This window comes from Suricata suricatta, chromosome 17, assembly GCF_006229205.1.
Source record: "Suricata suricatta isolate VVHF042 chromosome 17, meerkat_22Aug2017_6uvM2_HiC, whole genome shotgun sequence".
In the NCBI taxonomy this organism is placed as follows: domain Eukaryota; kingdom Metazoa; phylum Chordata; class Mammalia; order Carnivora; family Herpestidae; genus Suricata; species Suricata suricatta.
In genome coordinates, this window is record NC_043716.1 from 1,106,512 (window position 1) to 1,131,983 (window position 25,472).

Sequence of the window (25,472 nt, forward strand, 5' to 3'; positions counted from 1 at the left end):
GGGATATATATCCTGAAGGATGGCTAGACTTAGCCAGGCGGAGGTGTCCAGCCAGCAATCAGAGACACAGTCTCCGGCTGTGCCCCGGGGGCCGGCCTTCCCTCAGCTGCAGTCCAGTCGAAGCCCTCTCGGCGGCCCCGCGATGCGCCCGCCGGCCCCGCCGCCCTCCCTTTCGCCCCTCCCCCGCGGGGGGTGCGTTTTTCCGGACTGCCCGCTCGGTGACTGGCCGAAGCGCGACCGGCCGCCCGCGGATTGGCTGCGCTCAGCGGCGCGCTGCGCGACTGGGGCGAGGAGCGTACTTGGGCCAAGATGGCGTCGGCCGAGGGTGTTGCGGGTGGCGGGGAGCCGTGGCAGACCTGGCTGCCCAACCACGCCGTGTTCTTACGGCTCCGCGAAGGGCTGAAGAGCCAGAGCCCAGCCGAAGCGGAGAAGCCGGCGTGTTCACCGTCGCCCTCGTCGCCGCCTCTCACGAGGAACCTGGTGTTGGGCCTGGGCGGAGAGCTCTTCCTGTGGGACGGGGACGACAGCTCCTTCCTGGTGGTGCGGCTGCGGGGCGTCGGCGGCGCGGGCGAGGAGCCCGGCCTCTCCCAGTACCAGGTGTGGCCCTCAGCGGGGCTGCCCCGGGCTCGTGGCCCCGCGCGCGCCGGCAGGGTCGGCAGGTGCTGAGCCTCCGTCTCAGTTGAGCGCGGGAGGCGCCTCTCCTCGTTTTGGCCCCTGGCGGCCTCCCTTTCCGGATTTGCTTCCTCGGCAGAGGCTTGCCGACTCCGACCCCGTTAGGGCCACTCATGCTGTCGGGGCGCCGCGGGGTCTAGGGGCCCGGGCGGAGGGGAGCGGCCGTGCAGCCTCCAGGGGAGCACCGCGCGCGGGTGAGCGGAGGGGGCGCGGGGCGGCGGGGCGCTTCTCCGGAGGCTGGTTCTGAGAAGCCGGGTCCGCGACGGGGCGCCCAGCAGGTAATGGGGTGAATCCGACTCTGGCTCGGGCTTGCACCGAGGCAGCCCAGACTTGAAAGCACCAGGGCTTCGGAGGTTTTGCCCGACATGCAGGAGCTATCCCCCGGTAATTCCTTCGTTTCGCTTCTAGAAGATGAGCTCATTCCCCAAGTTGGAAGGGAGGGCGGTTTTACTCGTTTCTGATTATAATTTTTTAAATGTCTTTTAATTTTGAGAGAGAGAGACCGTGCGAGCAGGGGAGGGGCAGAGAGAGGGACACACAGAATCCGAAGCAGGCTCCAGGCTCTGAGCTCGCTGTCAGCACAGAGCCCGATGCGAGGCTTGAACCCACGAAACGTGAGATCATGACCTGAGCCCAAGCCGGCGCTTAACCGACTGAGCCCCCCAGGCGCCCCTGGTTTCTGATTATAGCGACCACGTGGGACAGTGGGGCTGGACGGAGAGCGGTCCAGACGGACTGTGGTCGGTCGTTGCTTGTGAGGCAGTGTTTACTGGTAATCACCGGATTCCCTTCGTTTAAGGACTACAAAACAGGGGTGCCTGGGTGGCTCCGGTTAAACGTCCGATGGCGTCCCCCGTCGGACTTCTGCTCAGCTCATGATTTCACAGAGTTCGAGCCCCCTTCCGGCTCTGTGCCTACGGCCCCCAGCCTGGAGCCTGCTTCGGATTCTGTGTGTCCCTCTGGCTCTGCCCCCTCTCTCTCTCACCCTCTGTCGCTCTCAAAAATAAACAGACATTAAAACTAAATTAAAGAAAAGGGAAATTATGCAGAGTATTTATTTTGCAAGGTAGGGAAATCTGGAGCATTTTACGTAACATTCTGGTCTCAGCGGTTGATAATTTTCCATCAGTTAACGGCCCAAGTGCTAGCCCTTTTCCCAGCTCGTTGTCCTACAGCACGTCCTGTGTGCGTTGTGGCCAGCGATAGCGGGCGCTTCGCGCTGCCCAGCACCTGCTGCGTATGTTTACATGGACATGAGCTACTCTGACCAGCTGGCTTCTAATTTCCAGAGGTTGCTTTGCATAAATCCGCCCCTGTTTGAAATCTATCAAGTTCTGTTAAGTCCAACGCAGCAGCACGTGGCGCTCATCGGAATGAAAGGACTCACGGTGTTGGAGCTGCCCAAACGATGGGGGAAGAATTCTGAATTCGAAGGTGGAAAATTAACAGTAAATTGTAGGTAAGTCGTATGTCCACGGAACGTGTCTCTGTGTGGTCTTTTGTACCCACAGGCAGTAGTTCAAGACCCGTGCTTCTTACGGGGCATTTTCTGTGCCACGAATCTAACCTCACGGCGTTTCAGCTGGTCTGCGTGCTGGCTGCTTCCTGTCATGTTTGTACTCTGTGTGAGTCCACGTTTCTTCTGGCTGAATTGTCGAGTTGCTGTCTTATCGGAGTCCCGTTTTCAAGTAGGTAGAAACGGGGTGACCTGTGGAAAACGGTATCTGTGAGTCAGACCGTTTGCTCGTAGTTCACTTGAGTTTAGTTTCTGTGTCTTCTTTTTCAACACACCCAGAAAAGTGAGAGTCAGACTCAGATTTGTTGAAAAGAACACAAGCTAGAAACCCACCTTTAGCTCCACAATGTAGAGACCGGGTCCCCTTAACACGTTCCCTTTCTAAGTCCGTTTCCTCATTTCCACAACAGGAGTGATAGTATTTCCCCAGTAGTTTTCTTGCGGGCCTACTGACGGGCTGGAGCAAGCAGGGTAAGGTCACATACAAAGTACCGTAGAAAATACTCCGTAGTTGAGAAAGTCGTTTTACTTTGGTTCTTACTGGTATTGACTGAATAGAGGCTTTGCTCCTCCAGCAAGATGTGAGAGAAGGAGATCTGTTGGGTGTTAAGTCAGCGCGCAGCAGGACCCCCGTAGGCTGCCACTCGCGGCTCAGGGAACGTGGTCCTCGTTTCAGCACCACGCCCGTGGCTGAGCGCTTCTTCACCAGCTCCGCCTCCCTGACTCTGAAGCACGCCGCCTGGTACCCGAGCGAGCTGCTGGACCCCCACGTGGTGCTGCTGACCTCAGACAACGTCATCAGGTACTCCGGTTCTCTCGGAGCTTTGCGAGGGGAGGTTCTGTTTCTGCTCGGCCGCCGACAGCTCGGCCCTTGGGAGCTGTCTGTGGGCAGGTTGTCTGACCGCCACTGCCGGCCCCTCCCAGCCCGTCCGGTCTCGTGTCCTGGTCTGCTGGTGTGTCCCCTCCCTTCTGTCGCTCTTGGAGGCCGTGTTCCATCAGGAAAAGAATACACGTGGGAGTCGAGAGATTTGAATTCTTGTCCCGACACTGCCTCTGTCTTGGAGGTCCCAGACTTGGTTTTAGGGGAGTCTCAGTTTCCGGTTTTGTAAGATGGGCAGGTTCAATCTGACAGTTTCTAAATGCCCTTCCTGGTGTTGAGCTCTAGGAGCACACACCCTAATCCTCCAGAGATTTCTGTAATGTTACCAGTTAACCTTCTGGATCTGCCTCATGTGAAACATTGACTGGGGAGACCCAGCTCAGGCACAGATGCCTCTGGTCTTGTTTTTCCTGATCACCGGTTATAGTGAGGCCTTACCAGCCCCTCCTTCCCTGCTGAGTGGTTGCTCTCTTACTGGTCTCTTAGATCTCAGAGTTTTCCGGCTGCTTTTAGTTATTAAAGCTTGGTCTCTCAGCTGAGAACTTTGATGTCCAGTCCACATCTCACAGGCCCACATGGGGCATCTGGAACGAGTGGGGAGGGCCTGGTCTGCTCTGGTCTTGTCCCTGTCCCCACACCGTGGGGTGGGGGTGACGTGTAAGGAGAGGCTCCTTCCTCTGGGTGCCGCTCCTTGGGAGCGGGGTAGGGAGAGCCCGGCAGCTGGCGGAGACGGCTGTCTGTGAGGGGGTGGGTGTGACCCTGGTCCCCGTTGAGTCCCGTCCACTGCTAGGTAGCCTCCCATTGACGCCGTAGGCTCTGCACACACACGTGTGTTTCTCCAGGGCCGGCACTTTGCCTCCAGCTGCTCGTAACGGAGGGGCTCAGTCTCCTGTTGTTCTGTCAGCGATTGTGCCCTGGGCCCTTTCTCAAGGTGGGGTGTCTGCACACTTGCTGTCTTTTGCACCCGCACCGTGACCATTGTGGTCTTTCCTGTGGAGTCATGGGACCTGCCAGCGTCCTTTCCTCTGCCCTCCAAGGGCCACAGGGAACTGGGCATCTGCACCACAGTCCTGTTGCAGTGCAGCTCTAGAAACTTCCATATAGGAAGTAGAGTGTGACCGAGGCCTTCCTCGTGTGATGCCCAGGAGGTATCTGGCCCCACCTAGAGAAGGATCTTTTTTATTTTTTTTTAATTTATTTATTTTTGAGACAGAGCATGAGCGGGGGAGGGTCAGAGAGAGAGGGAGACCCATAATCCGAAGCAGGACCCCAGCTATGAGCTGTCAGCACAGAGCCCGATCCAGGGCTTAAACCCACAGACTGTGAGATCATGACCTGAGCCGAAGTTGCAAGCTTAACCGACTGAGCCACCCAAATGCCCCATGAAGGTTCTTTTTTAAATATGGGGTATTTGGGGCACCTGGGCGGCTTAGTAGGTCAAGTGTCTGATTCTTGATTTCGGCTCAGGTGATGATCTCACAGTTTGTGAATTTGAGCCCTGTGTCGTGCTCTGGGCTGACTGTGGAGCCTCCTTGAGTCTGTCAGTCTGTCTCCCTCCCTTTCCCTCCCTCCTTCTCTCTGCCCCTCTCTCCCCCTCCCCTGCTAATGTACAAATGCACTCTTCCTCATAAACAAACTTGTGAAAAATAAATAAATATGGGGTACCGATCACATCCCTTCCCCAAAGCTCCAGAGCTTGTGGACGGTTTTGGGGCTGCCGGGCACCCCTCGATGCTGTCTTGCACTTGCTCTCCCTTTCGCTGCCTCCCCTTCTTGTGTGTTCCGTCTCGTATTAGCGTGTGTTTTGAGGTCAGTGGTGTGTGCAGGCAGCCAGGAAGACCATGGTGCATGTGTTGCCAGTTCCATCAGATTTTTGTTAAAACCGTCTATTAAATGGTATTTCGCTGGTAATGGAGCAAACTGGGTTTACAACTTCTTCAGGTGGTCAGATGAAGTAAGTGATTAACTCAATGTGGGTTTAACGAGGGTGTGGGACTTCCGATAATGATGTTATTGGCTTCTGAAAATTCTACTTTTAACTATAGCCACATGTGTTGTTGACTTTGTCATTTTAAATTAAAATGATTTTGGCAAAAATTTTTAAAACGCACTTCCAGTTTGGTATTTTCTCTTGAGAAAGCGGGGGTGACGTGACTGTGTCCTGTGTAACAACAGCACGCATACGCTGGGGGCCGGACGGCCCTCACTCAGCGTCCGGTGGGCGTACAGGGGAGAGAGATGTGGCTGCTGTCCGGCCAGGAGTGGCGTGTGGTGGGCAGACTCCGGTGGTGTGCATGCAGGGGTGCTGGTGCACTTGGGGCGGTCAGTGGGGTTGGGCGGGGCACCGGCTCGAGGTGAGTGTACCTGAGGACACCAGGGAAGTTGCAGACCCACAACAGTGTGTGGCAGGCTCGTAAGGGTCCGGGGCGCGACAGGGCGTTTCTGTAGGGCCCACGGCCTCGGGTGTTACGGGCGACTTTGTCAGAGTGAGCAAGCCCTTTGTCAGGGAAATGGGGTACAGGCTAGTAGGAAAGTTCTCCAGCAGCAAGTGGAGGGGAGGGCAGTTTTGAGATAAAAGAGTGTCGGGGCACCTTAGGGGGCTTAGTCGATTGAGCATGTGACTCTTGGTCTTGGCTCAGGTCAGGATCTCACAGTTCATGGGCCTGAGCCCCGCATTGGGTTCTGCGATGAGTGTGGAGCCTGCTTGGGATTCTCTTTCTCTCGAAAATTTAAACACTCTAAAAAAAGAAAGAATTTTAAGTGCAGTCTCTGTGCTCTCTGTTCACCAGGATTTACTCTCTGCGTGAGCCTCAGACACCGGCCAAGGTCATTGTGCTTTCAGAAGCAGAAGAAGAGAGTCTGATACTCAATAAAGGGTAAGTTATTTGTGCCATGAGGTAGTTCTTTAGTTCATTTATTCTTTAGTTCATTTAGTGCATTTATAAATGCAGTTCTAACGGAGATTGCAAGGTTTTCCAGCGATGACCACACTCTGGGCACCTGAGGAGTGAGCACAGGTGGGCAATGGGATGAGGGAGCAAGGGTTCCCGAAGCTGAACGTCACTGCAGCTGCCAACTGCTCTCTCTCGAGAACGTTCTAAAATGACAGTGCCTGGAGGGAGTTCCCTCCTGATCCTGAAGGAGGTGGTAAGTTCTGCCATGATCCAGGCTCTCCGACCGTTAACAGTCATCCTTTGGACTCACAAACCCCATTCCTCTGGCCTCGTGACCAGTCTTTCTGGTGAGGACTGCATAGGACCACCCACGGCGTGTGCACGTAGCGCGAGGCTTTAGTAGTTGTATTTTTAGACGTTCCATTTGGTTCTTTTCCTGTTTCCATGGTGGTAACATCTAATAGTCGTGTTTCTTCCTGTTTTTTGAGCCCTTAGTCCTCCGACTACTTTATATGTAGCTGTTCGGTATGTGAGCAGCACAGGGGGGCTGGGGCGGAGGTCTGCGTCTGGATTGGCCTTGCCGCTGCCCCACCGTCTCAGCCTCCCCCTGTGGTCGCTGATCTCGGCCTGGGAGCCCGCGTGTGTTTGGTCTTCAGGTTTGGGAAGGGCCTGAGTTGGTGCGCTCGTCCTGAGAGGGCTCTCCTCCGTGTCCGCTGGCAGTCCCGGGCTGCCGCTGACCTGCAGCCAGTTTAAGTCCTGGGGACAGTTTCAGAATGAGCGTTTCTTTCTTTCTTACTTTTTTTAATTTATTTTTTTAAGGTTTTATTTACTTTTGAGATAGAGAGAGACAGACCATGAGCGGGGAGGGCCAGAGAACCAGAAGGAGACACAGAATCGGAAGCAGGCTCCAGGCTCTGAGCTGTCAGCACAGCTGTGGGCTCGACCCCACAAACGTGAGATCATGACCTGAGCCCAAGTTGGAGGCTCAATCACCCAGGTGCCCCTCAGAATGAGTGTTTCAGCTCAGCACCTGCATCTGTCCCCAGAGGGCAAGCACCGGCCTCCGGGAGTGGACGCCACCTCCCCACCCGGCCCGCAGTGTCGGGGCACCCTCCCCAGCTCCCCAGTGTCCATTCCCAGGCCCGGTGCAGAGGTGGTGCGTGGGCAGGAGGCAGTGCAGCCTGCGTGCGCAGGTCGTGACCTCAGCCCTGCTGCATGGCTTCTGTGGCGTACCGGTCACATCTCCGTGACCGTGTCCCGTGACCATCAGTAGAATCCTGGTGCTTTTCTGTTGGGATCACTGTACAGGATGGACGAGGTGACATAAAAATGTGTATCCGTAGGTCCTGGCCCAGAGTCAGTACTTGCTGATTGATACCTCCTGTCATCATGGGAAACAGGCCTGCATTCACTAAGCTCTGGGGTCACCTAAGTCTCTCTTACTTCCGTGTCTTTTGTCCCTTCATTGTCTGGATCATCTAGGTGAACACAGGCTGTTCTTTTATTCTGATTCTGGGCTTCCTCGGTTTTTTCCTGCCTCCTGACACCGTATACCTTTCCATGTGATAAACCCACACGTGATGTCGGCAGCATGATGGAGTGGTGTCGCTCCTCGAACTGTGTGAGCGTGTCCCCCCACACGCACTGGTGCCGTCCTGTTCTCCCCGGGCGTGTTAACCCCGTGTCCACCCAGAGTCACGCCAGATAACCCGTTACGCTGAACTTTACAGAGACGCACACTTCACCACTTGTTTTTCCTGATTACAGAGGTGATACTTATTGTAGAGAATCGGGAAAAGCTACAGGAAAATATTAAGAAAACAAAATCTGTGATTTCCTATAGTTTCTCCTTAACGTGGAGCCAGAGCAACACTTTGGGTATAAAGCAGATCATTCTGCTCTATTCTTTTTATTTTTTAATTAAACAAAAAATTTTTTAATGTTTAATTAGTTTTAAGAGAGAGAGACACAACATGAGCAGGGGAGGGGCAGAGAGAGAGAGAGAAGGAGACAGAATCCGAAGAGGCTCCAGGCTCCCAGCTGTCAGCACAGAGCCCGAAGCTGGGCTCAAATCCATGCACTATGAGATCATGACTGAGCCGAAGTTGGACACTCACCCAGCGGAGCCCCCCAGGCGCCCCTCGTTCTGCTGTATTCTTGACCGTGGCCCACAGGCTGCCCCTCCGGCTTCTTCCCACCTCTGCGCCCTGGCTCCGAGCTTGGCCTCCTCTCCATTCCTCAGACAACATCCACCCTCTTCCCACGTGGCTGCCCACTGGCTCCCCTCCTTCCTTCGAATCCATGCTCTGACGTCAGCGCGTCCGGGTCCAGCCCGGGCAGCACCTGCAGCAGCCCCTCCCCAACTTCATTTTCCTGATGATGTCATTTTCTGATTTGGCGCCTCGTGTTCCTTTCTGTGTGCGGCCTGCGTGTTTCACTGGAGGGCGGGGCCTCAGTTGAAGTCACGGGTGCGTCCCTAGCATGTTTGACAGTGGGGGGCACGGGGCTGGTGCGGAGGAAATCCTTGCGGGGCGAACATGTGCCTCTGCTCAGCATTTGCTTCCGGTCTCTCTTTGCGTTCAGGCGTCTGTGTGCGTATCTGTCCCATCGCGTGTGTGTGCGTTTAAGCTGTCGAGCGTGAGGTAGCGCAGTACAGCTTCCTGTTTCTGTCATTCAGTTGTGCTCTGGTGTGCCTTCCTCATCAAATACAAACCGAATCCCCGCCTCCTGTCATCGGACATCGTTTTCATTCTTGCTTTCAACATGTTGATTTTTAAATATCTTTGCAGAAGGGCGTACACCGCATCTCTGGGCGAGACAGCAGTGGCATTTGACTTCGGGCCATTGTCAGCGGTCCCCAAGACCATGTTTGGACAGAAAGGCAAAGGTGACATAGTGGGGTACCCGCTGTACATCTTGTACGAGAACGGGGAGACCTTCCTCACCTACGTCAGTCTGGTGCACAGGTGAGTGGAGGCGGGTGAGCCCAGTGCGTGAAGAGCCTGTCCCAGCTGGACCGCGGTCCGTGGGTCTCCGTGTGGCTATGAGGAAGCACCTTGACGCCTGGTTTGCATGTTTTGGGGAAAGATAGGCACAGACTGTCTGACCTTTGATTTCCTCGTGTTGTTTGAGTCAGTTCTTTAGCATTCATGGAGATTCACTGAAGACGGTTTGTTTTCACGAAGTGTAAACCACAAAAGTGTCGTGCATCTCTTGTGGGCCGGGCACTAGGAGGGTGGCTAGTGGCAGGGACCTGGCGTCTGAATCCCGGCTTCGAGTGCCTGAACTGCTCCCGGCTCGCAGCGGGTGAGGAAGTCGGGAGACTTCTGTGGACAGGGACTGACGTCTAGTGAGGATTAATGGAGTTGGGGAAGGACGCGACCACTTAGTCCCGAGGGCATGTGTCTCTCCGGCTCGGGCTCAGTGGTCAGGCACTCGTGGCTGGAGCAGTGGTTTCCAGAAAGCTGGAGGCATCTGCCCGGGGGAAACGGGGGCGGGGGGTGGGGTGGGTAGTCCAACACCACGTCGAGGAACATGGGGTCTTTTCTATAGGAATAGTGGGGCGGGAAGCCAGTGATCCTAAACCGAAGGATGAAGCCGTTGGTTAGGGACGGCCTGGGGCAGAGTGAGTCAGCTGAGTGTCTATGGAGACTGGACCGGCCGTTCTGAGCCAGGAGAAGCGGGCACACCTACCTCGGAGGCTGAGCCGGTCCGACTCCCTTCCTGGTCGGGGGAGGGGCTGAGCCGTGAAGACAGCCAGGGTCCGGAGGGCAGCTGAGGGGGGTTTGCTATTACAGACGGTCAGTGTGACACAGTATTGGGCTTATAAAGAGGAAACGGTTCGTGGACAGTTGGAAATACGGGACCGGACGGAGGAGGATCGCCTGTCCTGGACAGTCACAGGCAGGAGAGGGGGTCCGGACCATGTTTGTAACCAGAAAGGCGTCCGGCCGGAGGCTAATGTACTTGATTCACACGTGAGGTCAGGGCCCTGTGAGCGGCACATGTGAGTCTGGGGCCTCACGTGCCGTGGGAGGGGGGGCCCCCTGGCCCCCGAGCTGGGGCTGAGGGACCCACCGGGTCCCCGCGGGAGCAGGGGCGTGGGGGGCACAGAACGAGGAAGGGGAGCTGGAGGCTGCCGTGGGCGGGGGGCTCCCTCTCAGCTGCATCGCCTCCACCCGAACGTCCCCTGCTCCAGGCGACTGTCGTGGTAAGACCTTGCCCCCCTGCGCCCGCACCTCCCCAGTCTGTCCCCACCTCATCCGCGGTCGCCTTCCGCAGCCTCTCCGGCCGGTCCCACGCTCACTAGGAAAGCCCCCCAAGCGTAGACCCCTTCTCTCCGTCCCCTCGTCCTTGTTGTGGACCCTCGGCTCCTGCCCGATCCGTGTCCACCTCGGTCCCCTCCGTGTCAGGCCCTTGCTGCTGTCAGATTGATCTCAGGAGGGTGAGCCTCTGGTGACACGGTCGCCCCGCAGGGAGACTCTGCGCCCTGAGCCTGTGGCGAGGGCCCGGCCCGCCAGCTACTCTTCTGTTGCCCTTTTTTTTTTTTTTTTTTTTTTTAACGTGTTGTTTATTTTTGAGACAGAGACAGCATGAGTGAGGGAGGGCAGAGAGAGAGGGAGACACAGGATCTGAAGACAGGCTCACGAACCGGGAGATCACGACCTGAGCCGAAGTCAGCCCCTTAACTTACTGAGCCACCCACGCGCCCCAGCTCTTTTGTTGTCTTAGCAAGCTAAAGTCTCCTTCCTACTGGTATTTGTCTTTCATGCTTCCAGAACGTTCCAGAGCTGCTCCTTAGCTTGGAAAGTTCACTTCTTCCCAGAATATATTTTCACATTAATCTTATTTTTTAACATTTATTTATTTTGGGCACAAGCGGAGGAGGGGTGGAGAGGGAGGGAAGGAGAGACAGACAGACAGACACAATCCCAAGCAGGGTCCACGCTGTCAGCACAGAGCCTGACAAACCTGAGATTGTGACCTGAGCCAAAATCAAGAGTCACATGTTCAACTTTCTAAGCCAACCGGGGGCCCCTGATTTTTCTTACTTTTTGTACCTTTCTTACGTCCAAGTTCTTTGTACCTGGTAAATCCTTGCACTGTCACCCTCGGCACGTGGTCTGGCAACTCTGGGTGCCGTGTGCTTGCCGGCCACGCCGGTTCTTGGGGGTGTCGCCCGGCACTCAGTCGTTGTTGCTCTAATCCGGCTACAGACCGGCTCCGCTGCGTGCTTAGTAGTCAGAACCAGGGGTGGCTCGCCGTGCCCTCGTGCGAGTGCGTGCTTTGAAGCGAAGAGGGCTTGTGACAAAATGTTGGGGGGCGCCGTATTTACGAGACAGAAATGAGGGCTGTTCAGAGGCCGAAGAAAACCAGAAGGGAGAACTGTACGTGTTAGGGGTGTCGGTGGCAGCCGCGAGCCCGCGGTCACGTTCGTGGCCTTAGTCCAGGAGCAGCTTCACTGGAGGAGGGAGGCGCGAGCCAGAGCGGGGGAGGGGCAGCTCCTCAGCCCCACACAGGTGGTGGTGACGTTCTGCTGGGAGTAACCCCTGCCCGGCTGCCCTGGGCAGAGTTGTGGAGCCGCATTTCCGCTCTAGACGCCAGTAGGTGCCCTCCCTCCCCCATCCCCCTGGTGGTGACAACCAGAAATGTCTTCAGACCTTGTCAGTGTCCCCTAGCGCACAAAGTTCTCTCTAGGTGAGAGGCCGCGGAGAGGCGACAGTCCAGGGAAGCGGGCACGTGGAGGGTCAGGAGCACACGGTGCCATGGGGCTTTTTGTTTCTGTTTTTTGTTAAAGGTTTTGGTTTCTTTTTTTTTTTTAATGCTTATTTTTGAGAAAGTAGAGGAGGGGGAGGGAGAGAATCCCAAGCAGGCTTTGCACAATCAGCACAGAGCCTGACGTGGGGCTCGATCCTACAAACCTCGAGATCATGACCTGAGCCGAAATCAAGAGTTGGACGCTCAACCGACTGAGCCCCCCAGGCCCCCCCGTGGGGCTGTGCTGTTGGTTGGGGTCCCGCAGCTGCAGAGGAGGTCACGGCAGGGGCCTGGCTGCCTTCTCAGCGTGTCCACGTGTATGTTCCCTCCTCCCTTAGCCCCGGCACCGTCGGGAAGCTGCTGGGCCCGTTGCCCATGCACCCCGCGGCGGAGGACAACTATGGCTATGACGCCTGTGCCGTGCTCTGCTTGCCCTGCGTCCCCAATGTCCTGGTGATCGCCACGGAGGCGGGCACGCTGTACCACTGCGTCGTGCTGGAAGGGGAGGAGGAGGAGGAGCAGGCGGTGAGTCCGGCCCCGCGTGTGGTCCCCGGGCCGGTGAGAACGCTCGGGACGTCAGGGGTCGTGTCCGTCTAGCACTCTGTGTACTTGGGGACTCAAACACTTAGCGTTACGTGAAGCCCACTTGGAAGTCCATGTGACGTTGGACTCTGTCCACGCTCGGAGTGGCGACCTTCAGGGTCTTGAGTGACAGGTACAGAGAACCTGTGAATCGCTAAAATGACTCCTAAACTCAATTCACAACTTCTAAAAGGAGGGAGTCTTTTTTCTCTCTTTTAAGAATATTAAGGTCCTGGTAAAGTGGGGCTGGAATTAAGGAGAATTTCTTGTGTTTTGAGTTGTGTGCGTTTTCAAATGAGCACGAAGATGGAAACTGCCGGTTCTCTTACAGTCGGAGACGTCCTGGGACTCCAGGGCCGACCTCGTGCCCTCCCTGTACGTGTTCGAGTGCGTGGAGCTGGAGCTCGCCCTGAAACTGGCGTCCGGAGAGGAGGACCCCTTCGATTCTGACTTTTCTTGTCCCATCAAACTTCACAGAGGTAACGTATTGGTCCCATCCTGTTTACACGGAGCCGGTTACAGGCCATCCCCGGGCACCTGGGTGTGCGGACCAGCTGTGGGAACCCAGCTTCGTCACCGCGCTGTGCTTCAGGTCCAGGAAAGGCTGGGCGCGTTTCCCACGATTTCAGATCGTGGTCTGCAGTCTGGATCCCTCCGGAGTCAGAATAGGGAATTCTTCCTGGTCCACGCAGAGGGTGACTTCATGATTCAGCTACTTACGCGTGCGCTCTCGTAACACACTGGTGCTAGCGTGTCTCTGCGAGGCCTCTGTCTTCATTGTAGAGCACACTTGTCAGGCCCAGACCCAGTTTGAACGTTGTCCTTTTTACCTTTCCTTTTGCCTTAACTTATCTCGGTTGGTCAGTTCCAGATCTTTTCCAGCAGCTTATCTCTGTTTGGGGGTTCTGAGTAGATGCTGAGTCAGTCGGAGCGTGTGTTGAGATGCTGCGGGGCTGAGCTGAAGGAGCCTGGTGTGTGCCGGGCTTCGGTTATAGTTCCCACATTAGCAGGCATTCGGTCAGCCCCTCTGCCGTCCGTTTCCTCCTCTGAAAGCAGTAGGGGTGACATCACATGACCTCTGGGGTCCCTCTGACACAAGACTCTGTGACCCTGCTGCTGTTTCACTGCGTCTTGAAGCCTCCTTAGGTTTCTTGGGCTCAGTGCAGGGAGAGGGGCTCTGTCTACAGCGGCCTGACATCTCCGCTCCGCCCAGCACAGCGTTGGTTCAGGGGTAGTGGTTCTACGCAGGGGGCCAGTGCAGGGGCTCCCCGAGCGTGTCTGATGAAGCCATGTTCAGAGGCGTGTGGTCCAGGTGGCTGCAGACCTTTGCTTTAGAGATGAGACTGAGCCCCAGTGACATAAGTGACTTACTGGTTTCCTCGTAAAGGCACATCTTCGGGGAATCTTTATTTTTATTGTGAGCGAGAGAGCATGCATACATGAGCGCAGGTTGGGGAGGGGCAGAGAGAGAATCCCAGACCGGCTCCGCGCCGTCAGCCTAGAGCCTGACGTGGGGCTCCGGCTCACGAACGGGATCCTGACCTGAGCCCAAGTGGCCACTTACCTGACTGACCCACCCAGGCGCCCCTCTTTGGGAAATCTTAAACGTAGGCGTTTTAATCTCCTAGTGAGTTAATATTCTCACAAATGTGCAACTAATTCACTGAACTGTTCAGATTTGTACTTAGGGTCCATCCCGACCACTGAAACATACCCAGATTTTTTCGACACAAGTGAATGACTACATGATGCGGGTGCTTGGCAGATTCTTACTTCGTTTGCTGATGTTGCCTCTTTTTATAACAGATTTCTCTTGCCTTCCCATATGGAGATTTTTCTATTAACGTCAGCACCTCAGGCACATTTTAAGTCCTTTGAAACAATAGTAGACCTAATGAGAGGATCTGAATCTGAAAGTCTCAAGTGTGGGCAGATGAAAAGAAAGTTTTTGACATTTTATTGTTCAGAGTGAGGGTTGGCATAGACCAGGAGTTTTAAAACTTTATATGGCAAATGCTGCTTTCAGAGGCTACTTACTCAGAACCCCAACATATAAAATAGAAAAATATTAATATTTGTTTATGACACTTACAAACTATGAAGTCAACGGTAAGAAAGTAGTGAGGCACTTAGATGGAAGTTTTCACTTAGGGTTTATGGATGACAGTTGCATCTTAAATTAGCATTCGTGTGTAAATTATTTCTGTATCTTGTTTCTAGGTGTGTCATCTTGTAAAAGGATGGAGTCACAGGGATAAACAGTCCTAAGTAAAGTGTCCAGAACCCGTCTTTCAGTCTCATGTAGTCTCGCTGGTACTAGGGCTCTAAAAGAAGATAGAAATTTTCATTAAAACTCCGGAGTGGTTCCTCATATCTCTTAATATAAATGTAAAGGATTGTCGGGGCGCCTGAGTGGCTCAGTTAAGCATCTGACTCTTGATTTTGGCTCAGGTAGTGATCCCAGGGTTGTGGGATCGAGCCCTGTGTCGGGCTCTGTACTGAGTATGGAGCCTGCTTGGGACCCCACCTTTCCCTCTTCCCACACCGCCCCCCTCACTGGTGCGTGCGCGCATTCTCTCTCTCTCTCTGATGAATGAATGAAATGAGTGAATAAATGAATGTCAAATAAGAATCCTATCAAAGAAAAACATCTACTGGGGATCGGCTGGCTCTGCCAGAAGAGCACGTGACTGTTGGTTCGGGGTTGTGAATTCGAGCCCCACATAGGGAGGAAAGCTTGTTTAAGAAAAAAAAGGGAATTGTATCCAAACTTAAATGTGAAGACTGGAAGTCCATGTTACCAGGACAAGTAAGGCTTGGTGTCTGCCGGCTGCCTGGGCGCACGGCCACGGACGGCTCCCCCGGCAGCTGCGGCTGGTCCTTGACCTGCTCACGCAGGCTGGGGACGCCGGCGCAGGCGCTGTCTGGACACGTGTGCAGAGGGGATGGGCAGGCCGCAGCGTTCGTGTTTCGCTGAATTCTTCTGTGAAGGTTTAGAAATAACGTTTGGGTTGTAGTCATTACTTTGAAAAATACTTGAGATATATTTGAAAGTTGAATTTGAGTTTTAAAATTCAAATCCCCGAGGTAGTCCCATAGGTGTGAAGGGCCGTCGCCCGTCCCCTCCGTGGGCGGTGCGCTCATGGGCTGCCGGGTGGACGCCAGTTTTCGAACGATGACCTGTGTGCCGTTGACGTTTCCATCTGCAGATCCCAAGTGTCCCTCAAGATACCACTGCACTCACGAGGCCGGCGTGCACAGCGTCGGGCTAACTTGGATTCATAAACTTCACAAATTTCTTGGGTCAGGTGAGTTCGCTGGGCTTTTTGGTGTGATTCACAGATTCTGTCAAAAAGTAGTTAGTTTAGAACTGAAAAATAATAGAGAAAGTCAATGAAACCAAAGGACTGTCCTCGGAAAAAAACAACATGGGCCTGTTCGGTGAGACCAGCCCTGAGCGAAGACTCAGTCCTGTCGGGAACGAGAGAGGAGACCGTGGCACCGGCCTCACAGAAGTGGTTCAAGGTCACGACAGAACCGTGCACAGCTGCACGCCACGCAGGTCCCCACGACGAGGCGGATACAGACTACCAGTACCGACTAACTAGACCGTTAGTATAGACCTGAAACTAGCAGAGAGGCTGAAATAGCAATCAGCAACCCGAAAAGAAAAGCTCAGAGCCAGAAACTCAGAGTTTCACACTTAAAGAAACTAGTTCTTCACAAGCTCTTCCAACAACAGAAGGAAGCAGCAGCACCCCCCAGCCCACTCTTTGAGGTCACTGCCCCCCTGACACGGACACGAGACAGATGTGCAAGGACAGGAAACCACAGACACACACCTGTCACGAGCACAGATGCAAAAAATCCTCAACAGAATACTCGCAAACTGAACCCAGTATCGTACAAAAAGGAAGGCAGCCCAGGCCCAAGTGGGATTTCTCCTAGGAACACGAGGCTGGGTTAGCGCCCCGAAACCCGCCGATGTAGACGCCGCACTGGTGAAGGACAGACCGCCTCGTCGTGTCCGCAGACAGAAAAGGGGTCTGAGGAATGCAGACTTTCCTGTTCAAGGCGCTCAGCAAACAAGGACTGAAAAGTTCGCAGACTGCTCGGGGGCATCTAGGAAGAGCCACCGCGAGCACCATGTTTATGGGGAAGGGCCCAGGTGTTTTCTGTGGCTGTCTTTTGCTGCTGTAATAAATCACAAACTTAGTGGGTCACAACAGCAAAGATCGATTACCTTAGAGCTCTCCGGGTTAGAAGTCCTGGGATGACCTCCCTTTCTGGAGACGCTAGGTGACAATCATCCTGGCCTCCCCGGCCTCCCCTCGCTCAGAGTCTCCGTCCTCTGGCTCCAGAGTCAGCAGTGGTGAGAGTTGAGTCCTCCTCTCCTTTTCTGCTTCCTTCTTTCCCTTTTAATGAAACTTGTCATAGCTTCGGGCCCATCCAGAACAATCCACCTCCCTCTACCTCCGAGACCAGTGACCGGCTCCCGTTCCATCTGCAGCCTCTTCCTCCGCCTGCAGCCCGACGACTCACAGGTTCTGGGGTTTGGATACAGACCCCGTTGGGGAGATTGCTGTTCTGCCTAGTCTGCACCTGCACCCCATGGCCTCCAAAGATTTCCATCTGACCCGCGTCCCAAACCTACGTTAGAGCAGCGCAGGCGGCACAGTCTCCTCTAAAGCTCACGAGCCCCACCTGAATGTCCCACATCGTCCAGCTCGGCTGCGTAAACACTCTGAGTAGATCATGTCCTGCGAGGAATGCCTCTCCACGGGCCTTGAAACTAGAAAACAAGCTCTCCGTTCCCAGACCGCAGTGGTGGGACAGGCGTGCATATAGTTTCCACCCATTCCAGGTCAGAAAGGGAGAAAACGGAAGGGAAACCACAACCACGCGTCCTAAATTCTGGTAGGTTTCGAGGCCTGGGGGTGCTCCCTGGGCTTGCAGAGCTGCCCTGAGCAATCCTTCCTCTTTTCCAGAAAGTTAGCACTGACCTGTAGCTGAGTGGTTTATTACCCAGTTTTCTGCCTGCGGAACTGGGGGCGGAACAGCCTTTCCTCCGCATCCCGTGACCCTTTCAGTGCACGGCAGCAGTATTTCCGTGGCTACAGATTCTCAAGAACTTTCTGGTCTCCTGTGTGTATGGGAAGAAGTTGGTTCACCCATAGGCCTTTCCTGGGGATCCCGTCTCTATTTTGAGTTCTGCTCACGTGGCCACAGGATTGAGAACACACTCCTGATTCCTTCAGGGAGCCCTTGCGTGACTGGACCTTCTGATCTTTGATCCTGCTGACCTGTCAGCACACCAGTGGCTTTTTCCTCTAAAGCGTGATTTCCTAACGGCGAATCTCTTAATTTTAGCCTCTTTTGCCATTCAGATAGGTTGAGAATTTCCTAAATCATCAGATCTTTGTGGTTTTTGTAAAAACCCGGTTATGTTTTCTCTTACATCTTCCTGTAATTAGCACAAAGAGACCAGCCAGGGCTTTGCTTGGAAAATCTCAGCTGCAGGTCCAGCTGAGCTGTTTACACAGCTGCTTTGCTTACGTTCCCCTGAAGATCTGCGGCCAGAGGATGGCCCTCCCGCCGCTTGTGTCCAACATCGGAGTGGAGGCGCCAGGTGAGGGAAGTAGCCGAGAAAGTGAACTGAAAGGCATCAGGATTAGAAAGGAAGAACGGAAACTCCTCTTCTCTGAAAACGTGATCTTTCACATAGTAAATCATAGGACACCTGTTAGAAAGTACTTATACTAATAAATGGTTGCAGAGAGGTTGCCAAACCCAGGAGCAATCTGCAAGTATCAGTTCTGTGTCTGCACTAACAGTGCCCAATCCAAAAGGAAATTAAGGAAATAATCCCATATGTGGTGACCTCAAAACACACAAAATACTTAACTTTGACAAAAGTGTAAAACATACACTTTTAAAACTGCAAAATGTTACTGAAAGAAATAAGAGGCCTAAATAAATAAAAAATCCCATGTTCATGGATCAGAAAACATAATGCTGTGAAAGGGCGATCCCCCCGCCCCAGTCAATGTGAAGACCCAGTAGCCTCCTCGTCAGGATGCCAGCTGGCTTTGCACAGATTGACAGGCTGATCCTAAAATTCACTTGGAATTCTATAGGCCTGGAACAGCCAGAACAGTCTTGATAGACAAGAACAAAGTTGGGACTTCCATGCTTCCAAGCTGCTTACAGAAGGCTGGGGATCCACGCGGGTGCCGGGACAGGTCAGCAGGGAGGGAGAGTCTTTTTAAGAAGCGGTGCTCGGACCAGGGCACGTGTACATGCACAGGAATGAACTTGGACCCCTCGCTCACACCATAACACAAAAATGACTCAAAATGGATCAGAGACCTAAAAAGAAGACCTAAACCTGCAGAACTCTGAGAAGAAAGCATGATTACAGAAGTACAGAGAGAGGCCGGGGGGCAGGAGGGAGTATCTGCAAATCCTGTCTGGTAATGCACTTGGTCTAGAATACAAAAGAACTCTTAGAACTTGGTAATAAGACAAAGAGCGCAATTTGAAAACCGGACAAAGGATCTGAGTAGATCTGCCTCCTGTGACGGGGTACAGATTGTTAAGCCCGTGAAAACGTGTTCGCTGTCTCTGGTCATGAAATGAGATCACACAAAAACCACTCACACCCATTAAAATGGCTAAAGAAAAAATGACAGTAACTAGGGTTGTGAGTGCAGCGTTTATGGAAATGTGAGATGGTGCAGCCCTTTGGGAAGCAGTCTGGTGGTCCCTCAGACGGTCAGCCTGCGGCTGCAGCCTGACCTCTGCCCAGCGCACACCCACAGGAAGTGGCCACGCGTGTCCTCACAGACACTCGGTAGACACGTGTCCACACCAGCGCTACTCCTAAGGGCCAGATGGCTAAGTGCCCATTACCCTGTGAGGACACAGCGATCTATCCGTCTGATGGCATATTGTGCAACACAGATGAGCCCACAGATGCAGCGTGGACGCAGCCAGGCCCAAACAAGGACACCGGTGACAGGGGCAGGGTGGGTGGGCCCGCAGAGCCGGAAAGCGGACTGGCGGGGGCTGCCGTGACCGGGCCTGCGGCAGAGCCGAGGGCTTCCTCTGGGCAGCGGGACGGTCTGGGTCCTGGTGAGGGCCGCACAGCTCTCCCGGTACACTGAAGACCCGGGGATCGCGCCGTCTAAACGGCGGGTGTGCGTATTGGGAACGACATTTCAGACAGCTGTGGTACAACTCCCGGGTGTGGGTGAGGAAGCGGGACGGGTGTGTCCCCCTCGGGGCCCAGGTCCCCCTGCCACCGCGGGAAGGAGGGGTCTGCGGCAGGAAGGCGGAGTGCCCTGGGCACGGCGGTCCGGGTCGTGCCTTGGCTGCATTGCCCTTGCAGACCTGTGACCGCGCGCGCGCCAGTCACTTGTGTGTGCGCCTTTGCAGATGAAGAGGACAAGGACAGCCTGCAGGAGCTCGCTGCGGAACAGAAGTGCTTCGTGGAGCACATCCTGTGTACGAAGCCGCTGCCCTGCAGGTGAGGACCTGCCCCTTTCACCCGCCTGGGTCACGCCTCTGCCCGGAGGGTGCTCCCCACTCGCCACCCCAGCTTACTGCCGTGACCCTGACCTTATGTCCCGCAGCGCATATTGAGGTCACGGTCTGTCTAGAAAACGTGAGGCCGGTCGGGGCAGAGCCGAGGTCTGCGTGCATCGCTGTGCGCTGTGGCCTCGTGTCTAGAATACTGTTTCTACCGGCTGAAGGCCAGCAAACACTCAGTGAGCAGGGGAGGGACAATCTAGAGTGACGGCCATGTGCCTACATGGGACAGTTGCATCTGTGTGGTACCTTTGGACAACTGGGCCATGGGAGCAAGGGTGGACCTGGGAAGACGTGGGTGGGGGCACGTGGAGGGGTCTGTTCCTGGAGGGTGTCCACGCAGCCGGGCCGGGGGAGGGCGCAGGGGGAGGAGAGCAGGGATGAAGGGCTGCAGCGGCCAGACGACTGGGGCTGACCCGGGAGGAGGGCGTTGGAGACCCCAATGGCAGCACACAGGCTCTCAGGGTCCCGCGGCAAGGGCCCTTCCAGGGACGGGAGGGCGGCACCGGTTTGGACGGTGAACGGGTGAAGTGGATGACAGAACCCCGTCCTTGTGCGTTCCTCAAACGGGTAAAACTAACCGCCGCTTCAGAGTGAGGCCGAAGATGGGCGGGGATGGCTGTTGCTGCGGTGCGGGGAGGGGACTGGGAGCCAGGAGGCCACACGGGCCATCGTCCCTGCAGCAGCCCGGCTTGAAGTCACAGGAGCCGTGTGTGCTCCTGCCTGTGCGGATCTCATGCCGGAAACACTGTTAACTCCAGACCCCTCTCCGTCTCCCCTCCCCAGAAAGGTGAAGGGGTGCTATGCAGACACTGCTGCCTGGGGCAGGGGAGCGGGGAGGCCTATGGGGCGCTGGCCAGGAGGCCGTCCCCGCCAGTCCCAGGACTGCCCTCCACGAGGCGGGGACGGGGATGGGGACACTAGGTGAAGCGCTGGACCCGTTGCAGGGCCGCGGCTCTGTGCAGGTCGCCCGCTCCGGGGTGGGTGCTGGGGGAAGTCGGCTGGGCCTGGGCAGCGGGCAGGGGGCGGCCTGTCGACTGGGGAGGGCTGCCGGGGCTCGGCGAGCAGGTGGCCTCTGGGCCCGAACCCGGCTTCCGGGTCCGCACGTCCTCGTACGCCAGCCGGAGCTGTGTCGTTCCAGGCAGCCAGCCCCGATCCGAGGGTTCTGGATCGTCCCGGACATCCTGGGGCCCACGATGATCTGCATCACCAGCGGCTATGAATGCCTCGTCCGGCCTTTGTTGTGAGTCTGACCTCGTGCCCACGCGGCTCTTGCGCTCTGCAGGCGAGGGGAGGAGGGGAGGTTTCTGTTGTCGCTGCCACGTCTAGAAGGACTCGTTTCAGGCACGAGAGTTGGGAGCTTTAGTTCCAAGTGTGGAAAAGAGTACCGAGCTCCTCTGTTCACATGACTTCGTGGAAATGACGTCCACGCCGGCCTTGCGCCAGGCTCTGGGGACATCCGAGGCCCCTCGAGGGCGGAACTGTCCTCCGTCCGGTGGAAGGGGAAGCTGGCCTGGGAGGCGTGCTCAGGTGGCCAGAATACATCCGCGGGGGCCACAGACCTGCGGCCTTCTGGCCCCACAGCCACACCCTAGGTGCCCGTCCCTGCGGGCCTCAGAGCAACAGCAGGGAACACGTGAAGTCGGGAGGGTTGGAAAGCGGGTTCCTAATCCTTCCCCTTGAGGAGCTCCTGTGAAGCCACAGGCGCCGCCTCCTGCTGGGTGGCCCTGAAGGTCAGCCAGGGCTCACGAGTGCGGGAGTGGGAGTCCCGAGGAGCCGCCCAAAGATCAGGTGCTCGGCTCCCCTGGTCCCCAGGTGTCCGTGCAGAGCAGGGGCTTCTGCGCACGGACCTAGTTGAGAACGCTGGCATCACCTGACGTCCCTGGAGGAACTTTCACGATCTCTGAATACTGACCAATTCTGCCATTTGGTGGAACGGAAGAGAATTCACGGTCAATTTTGGTTTTTCTACTAAGACTTTAAAAAAATTCACCGTTTTGCCTGTTTCCCTGGCATATTTGCTCAGACAGTGATAGACGGTCACACTGGGTCCCTTCAGAATGAAACCATGAAGCCCGAAGGGAAAAAGCACACCCGCCAGCGCCCCCGGGACCAGGGGTCTGTGCATCGCGGTCCGTCCCGCACGCCCCTGCTCCGGAACTGCCGCTGGGAGGGTCTGCACTATTCGAGTGAATCTGGTTTTTAGGATCAAGTTCAACAGAGCAAATACAGGATATACAGTGGTTTTCCGGCTAAATCTGAAATTACACCTAGGAGATGAGTCGTTTATCTGTTTGGGACTCCAGCTCACAAGTGGCTCCTCAGTCCTTTGCAGAGAGTCCCCGATGAAGTGATATTTTTGTGTTGCGTCTGTCAATTCAAATTTTTTTTTTTTTGTGCCCTGAGGCTCAAATTCTCAAATTCTTTTTTGAGAAGATGGGTCCGAAAATGCTTTGAACGGTGGCCGCCCGGTAGCACGGGGACACCTCTCCCTGGGGGCCTCTTCAGGGCAGAAAACAGGCGCTCTTCTGTTACACAAGTAACACTTTCTCGTGCCTCGTGTTCCCGCCGTGCAGGTGGATGTGGCTGGTGCGTTCCTGGGGCCCTCGCGGTACAGGACTCTGCGGTAGATGGGGCTGACTCATTTCTGTGTTTTGCAGAAGCACGGTCCATCCGGTGTCCCCTCCCCTGCTCTGCACCCAGGAAGACAAGGCAGTGGAAGAGTCGCCGCTCCGCATTCTATCCGAAACCCCGGATTCCTTTGAAAAGCACATTAGAAGCATTTTGCAACGTAGTGTTGCAAACCCAGCGTTTCTGAAGTACGGGGCTCGGGGCGTGTGGGTTATGAGAACAGGTCCTGTCCGTTTACATCATCGCTGTTTGTGTCGTCCGCTGCTGTGTTCTGTACCTTTCAGTGTCCCGCAAGTTGAGACAAACGGTGTATTTAACCTACGGGGGTTGGAGGGGGAGGATGGGGGCTGAAGGGGGCAGGCTGAACGGAGGGACGCCGTGCCTGTGGCCTGAGCCCTGAGCCCATGTGTGGTTGTAACTGCTTACAGGTCATCTGACAAAGACACGGCCCCTCCGCCCGAAGAGAGCCTGCAGCTCATCAGCCGGGCCACCCAGGTGTTCCGGGAGCAGTACATCCTCAGGCAGGACCTGGCCAAGGAGGAGATCCAGCGCAGGTGGGGGCTGGGCCCTCGGCGTGGCCCCTGGCCGGTAGCTGCCGCGGTGCAACGGCCTCGGATCACCTTGCGTTTTGCTCCGTTCTTGAAGGGTCAAGTTATTATGTGACCAGAAGAAGAAGCAGCTGGAGGATCTCAGTTACTGTCGGGAGGAGAGGTGAGTCCCATGTGAGGCACGGGACGTGGCTCAGACGCGCGACTGCGCACCTGGCTTCCCCGTCGGGTGTACCCCAACACCCCTTGCTGTTCTGCCATTAGGAAGAGTCTGCGGGAAATGGCAGAGCGCTTAGCCGACAAGTATGAGGAGGCCAAGGAGAAACAGGAGGATCTCATGAACAGGTCAGCGGGTCGTGACATTCAGGTCCTGCTGCGGTTGCTCAGTGCTCGGGACGAATGGTTGGCCGGTTTGCGAAAGACAGGCCCTGGCAGGTGCTGCCGGGCCTCGGGGCCTCGGAAGCGCCAATTGGGAGGACGGGGGGGCCCTGCCAGGCCGTCGGGGGGCGAGCAGAGGCTGAGCCGCTCACCTGCCCCTCCCCCAGGATGAAGGCAGTTCTGCACAGCTTCCGTGCCCAGCTCCCCGTCCTGTCCGACAGCGAGAGGGACATGAAGAAAGAGCTGCAGCTGATCCCTGAGCAGCTCCGTCACCTGGGCAACGCCATCAAACAGGTGGGCGAGGGCACGCGGTGGGCGAGGGCACGGTGCCGGTGTGCTCCTCACGGATCACCATGCTCGTGAGCGTGTGCGTGGACTGCAGCCTGATACGCATGTCTGTCTGGTACTCGAGGTGACCATGAAGAAGGACTATCAGCAGCGGAAGGTGGAGAAGGTGCTGAGCCCTCAGCGAGCCATCGCCCTGAGCGCCCAGCAGCGCAAGTGCATCCAGTCCGTCCTGCGGGAGGAGTGAGTCCCCTTCCTCTGCCCGGACACGGTGCCCACCGGGCCGCGAGCCAGGGTCACGCGGGCCCTGGAGTGTGGGGGTGGGGCGGGGGGAGCAGGAGGGGCCTGGTGGTGGTGTCAGGCGCGCTCTCGTCGGAAGCCTCACACTGGGGCTTTCAGTGGGGCGTTCCAACACGTGTGTCTGTCACTAGTTGAAATTCTCCCGAGTCCCTCTCCGCGGTGCCCGGCCCTGGAGGTAAGTGACTCTGCCGTCTTGCAGGGGCGAGCACATCAGACAGATGGTGAGGCAGATTAATGACATCCGGCACCACGTCACCTTCTGACCCCGCCGGGAGCAGGTTCACACAGAGGCCGCACGAGTCCAGGTGCAAATGCATTTGTAAAACGAACAGGTAGCAGTATCTAATTTATGAAGAGACGTTTTAGATGAACTTTGGTGATTCAGACCTTTCATACTTGTTTTATAAATAAATGCTTTCGTTGAAAAACCGGCATGTGCTTTCTGTGGAAGCCCAAGTGCGTGACGGTCTTCGGCGAGGGCCTAGGATTTGTTAAAACCACGCGGAGACGTTGAGCTGCACTCCGCCGGTCGCCGTGGGCCACCCAGAGTCCTGTCCAAACCTGAGTAAACACCAGAGCTGTGTCTGGACACGGGCGCCGGGAACGTGACCGCAGGGGAGGACCCCGAGCACGGAAAGGACGGGAGCACACGGTGAACTAGGCAGCAGCTTTTTAATTGGAACACTTTCTTCGGGACGCGCCTTCAGTGCGAATGGCCACGCGCAGGGGGCGCAGAGCCGGCGGAGCCCCAGTGGCGAGGCCGCAGCGGGCTCCCCGCCTCCGCGTGCAGGTTGCCCTCCCAGAGCCGCTCCCGTCTGCGCCAGTCCCAGCGTGTTCACCGTGGCCTGCCCTCCGCCAGGCGCCTGGAGCTCCGAGACGTGGGGCGGGTCACAGGAGGTAGGCCTCGCGAGACGAGCGTGAACGCGCGGGCACCGCGCCGCCCGGCCGCCTCCCCCGTCCACAGGGCGGGTCCCAGCAGACACGAAACCCAGTGTTTGCCAAAGGGGTTTCCTGCCGGGACAGCGTCACAGGTTCATCCCGGAAAGACTGTCCGATGAACCTGGAGTCTCGGTTTGGGTTTTGTAGGAGGTTTTTCTCCAGTGAGTTCCAGTGGACCCCGCGGCCAGCCCGTGGTTGGGAGTCCCCGGGCGGGCACCCCTGCTGGAGCAGGAGGGCTGCAGGGCGCCCGTCCGGGCAGAGCATCTCCCTGGATGACAAATTACGTACCTTGTCGATGGTGCCAATTTTAATACTTTGAAATTAGCTGGGGGCTGGTCTCAACACTTGACATAGACCTTAAAGTGATTACGTTTTGGAATTAAATTTCCTGTAATTCAAGGAGGATGTAGGTTTTCTTTAAACCAAGTAAACCAAGCCTCAAAGGGATTAAACCAATTAATGTTTCACACGTGGCAAGCTGATAGCACGGTTTCCATAAT

General features: G+C 55.9%; 1 protein-coding gene across 1 annotated transcript; it reads left to right on the plus strand.

Annotated features, from left to right (window-relative positions):
• The first annotated feature begins 203 nt into the window (after nt 1-203).
• On the plus strand, nt 204-24,461 carry NUP88 (nucleoporin 88). Its single transcript, XM_029928458.1, has 17 exons — nt 204-597; nt 1,962-2,131; nt 2,865-2,990; nt 5,858-5,944; nt 8,752-8,928; nt 12,058-12,244; nt 12,633-12,780; nt 15,511-15,609; nt 19,739-19,829; nt 21,033-21,134; nt 22,552-22,710; nt 22,951-23,076; nt 23,168-23,233; nt 23,335-23,415; nt 23,616-23,742; nt 23,861-23,976; nt 24,233-24,461. The coding sequence occupies exons 1-17, from the start codon at nt 310-312 to the stop codon at nt 24,294-24,296; spliced, it is 2,214 nt and encodes a 737-aa protein (XP_029784318.1). The 5' UTR covers nt 204-309; the 3' UTR covers nt 24,297-24,461.
• Nucleotides 24,462-25,472: the final 1,011 nt, after the last annotated feature.

Excerpts from the sequence above, each read along its gene's own strand:
- NUP88 (XM_029928458.1), top strand. The coding sequence starts at position 310 with ATGGCGTCGGCCGAGGGTGTTGCGGGTGGCGGGGAGCCGTGGCAGACC. Across the intron at positions 15,610-19,738 it reads TCACAAATTTCTTGGGTCAG|ATGAAGAGGACAAGGACAGC; the intron begins GTGAGTTCGCTG and ends GCGCCTTTGCAG. Across the intron at positions 19,830-21,032 it reads ACGAAGCCGCTGCCCTGCAG|GCAGCCAGCCCCGATCCGAG; the intron begins GTGAGGACCTGC and ends GTGTCGTTCCAG.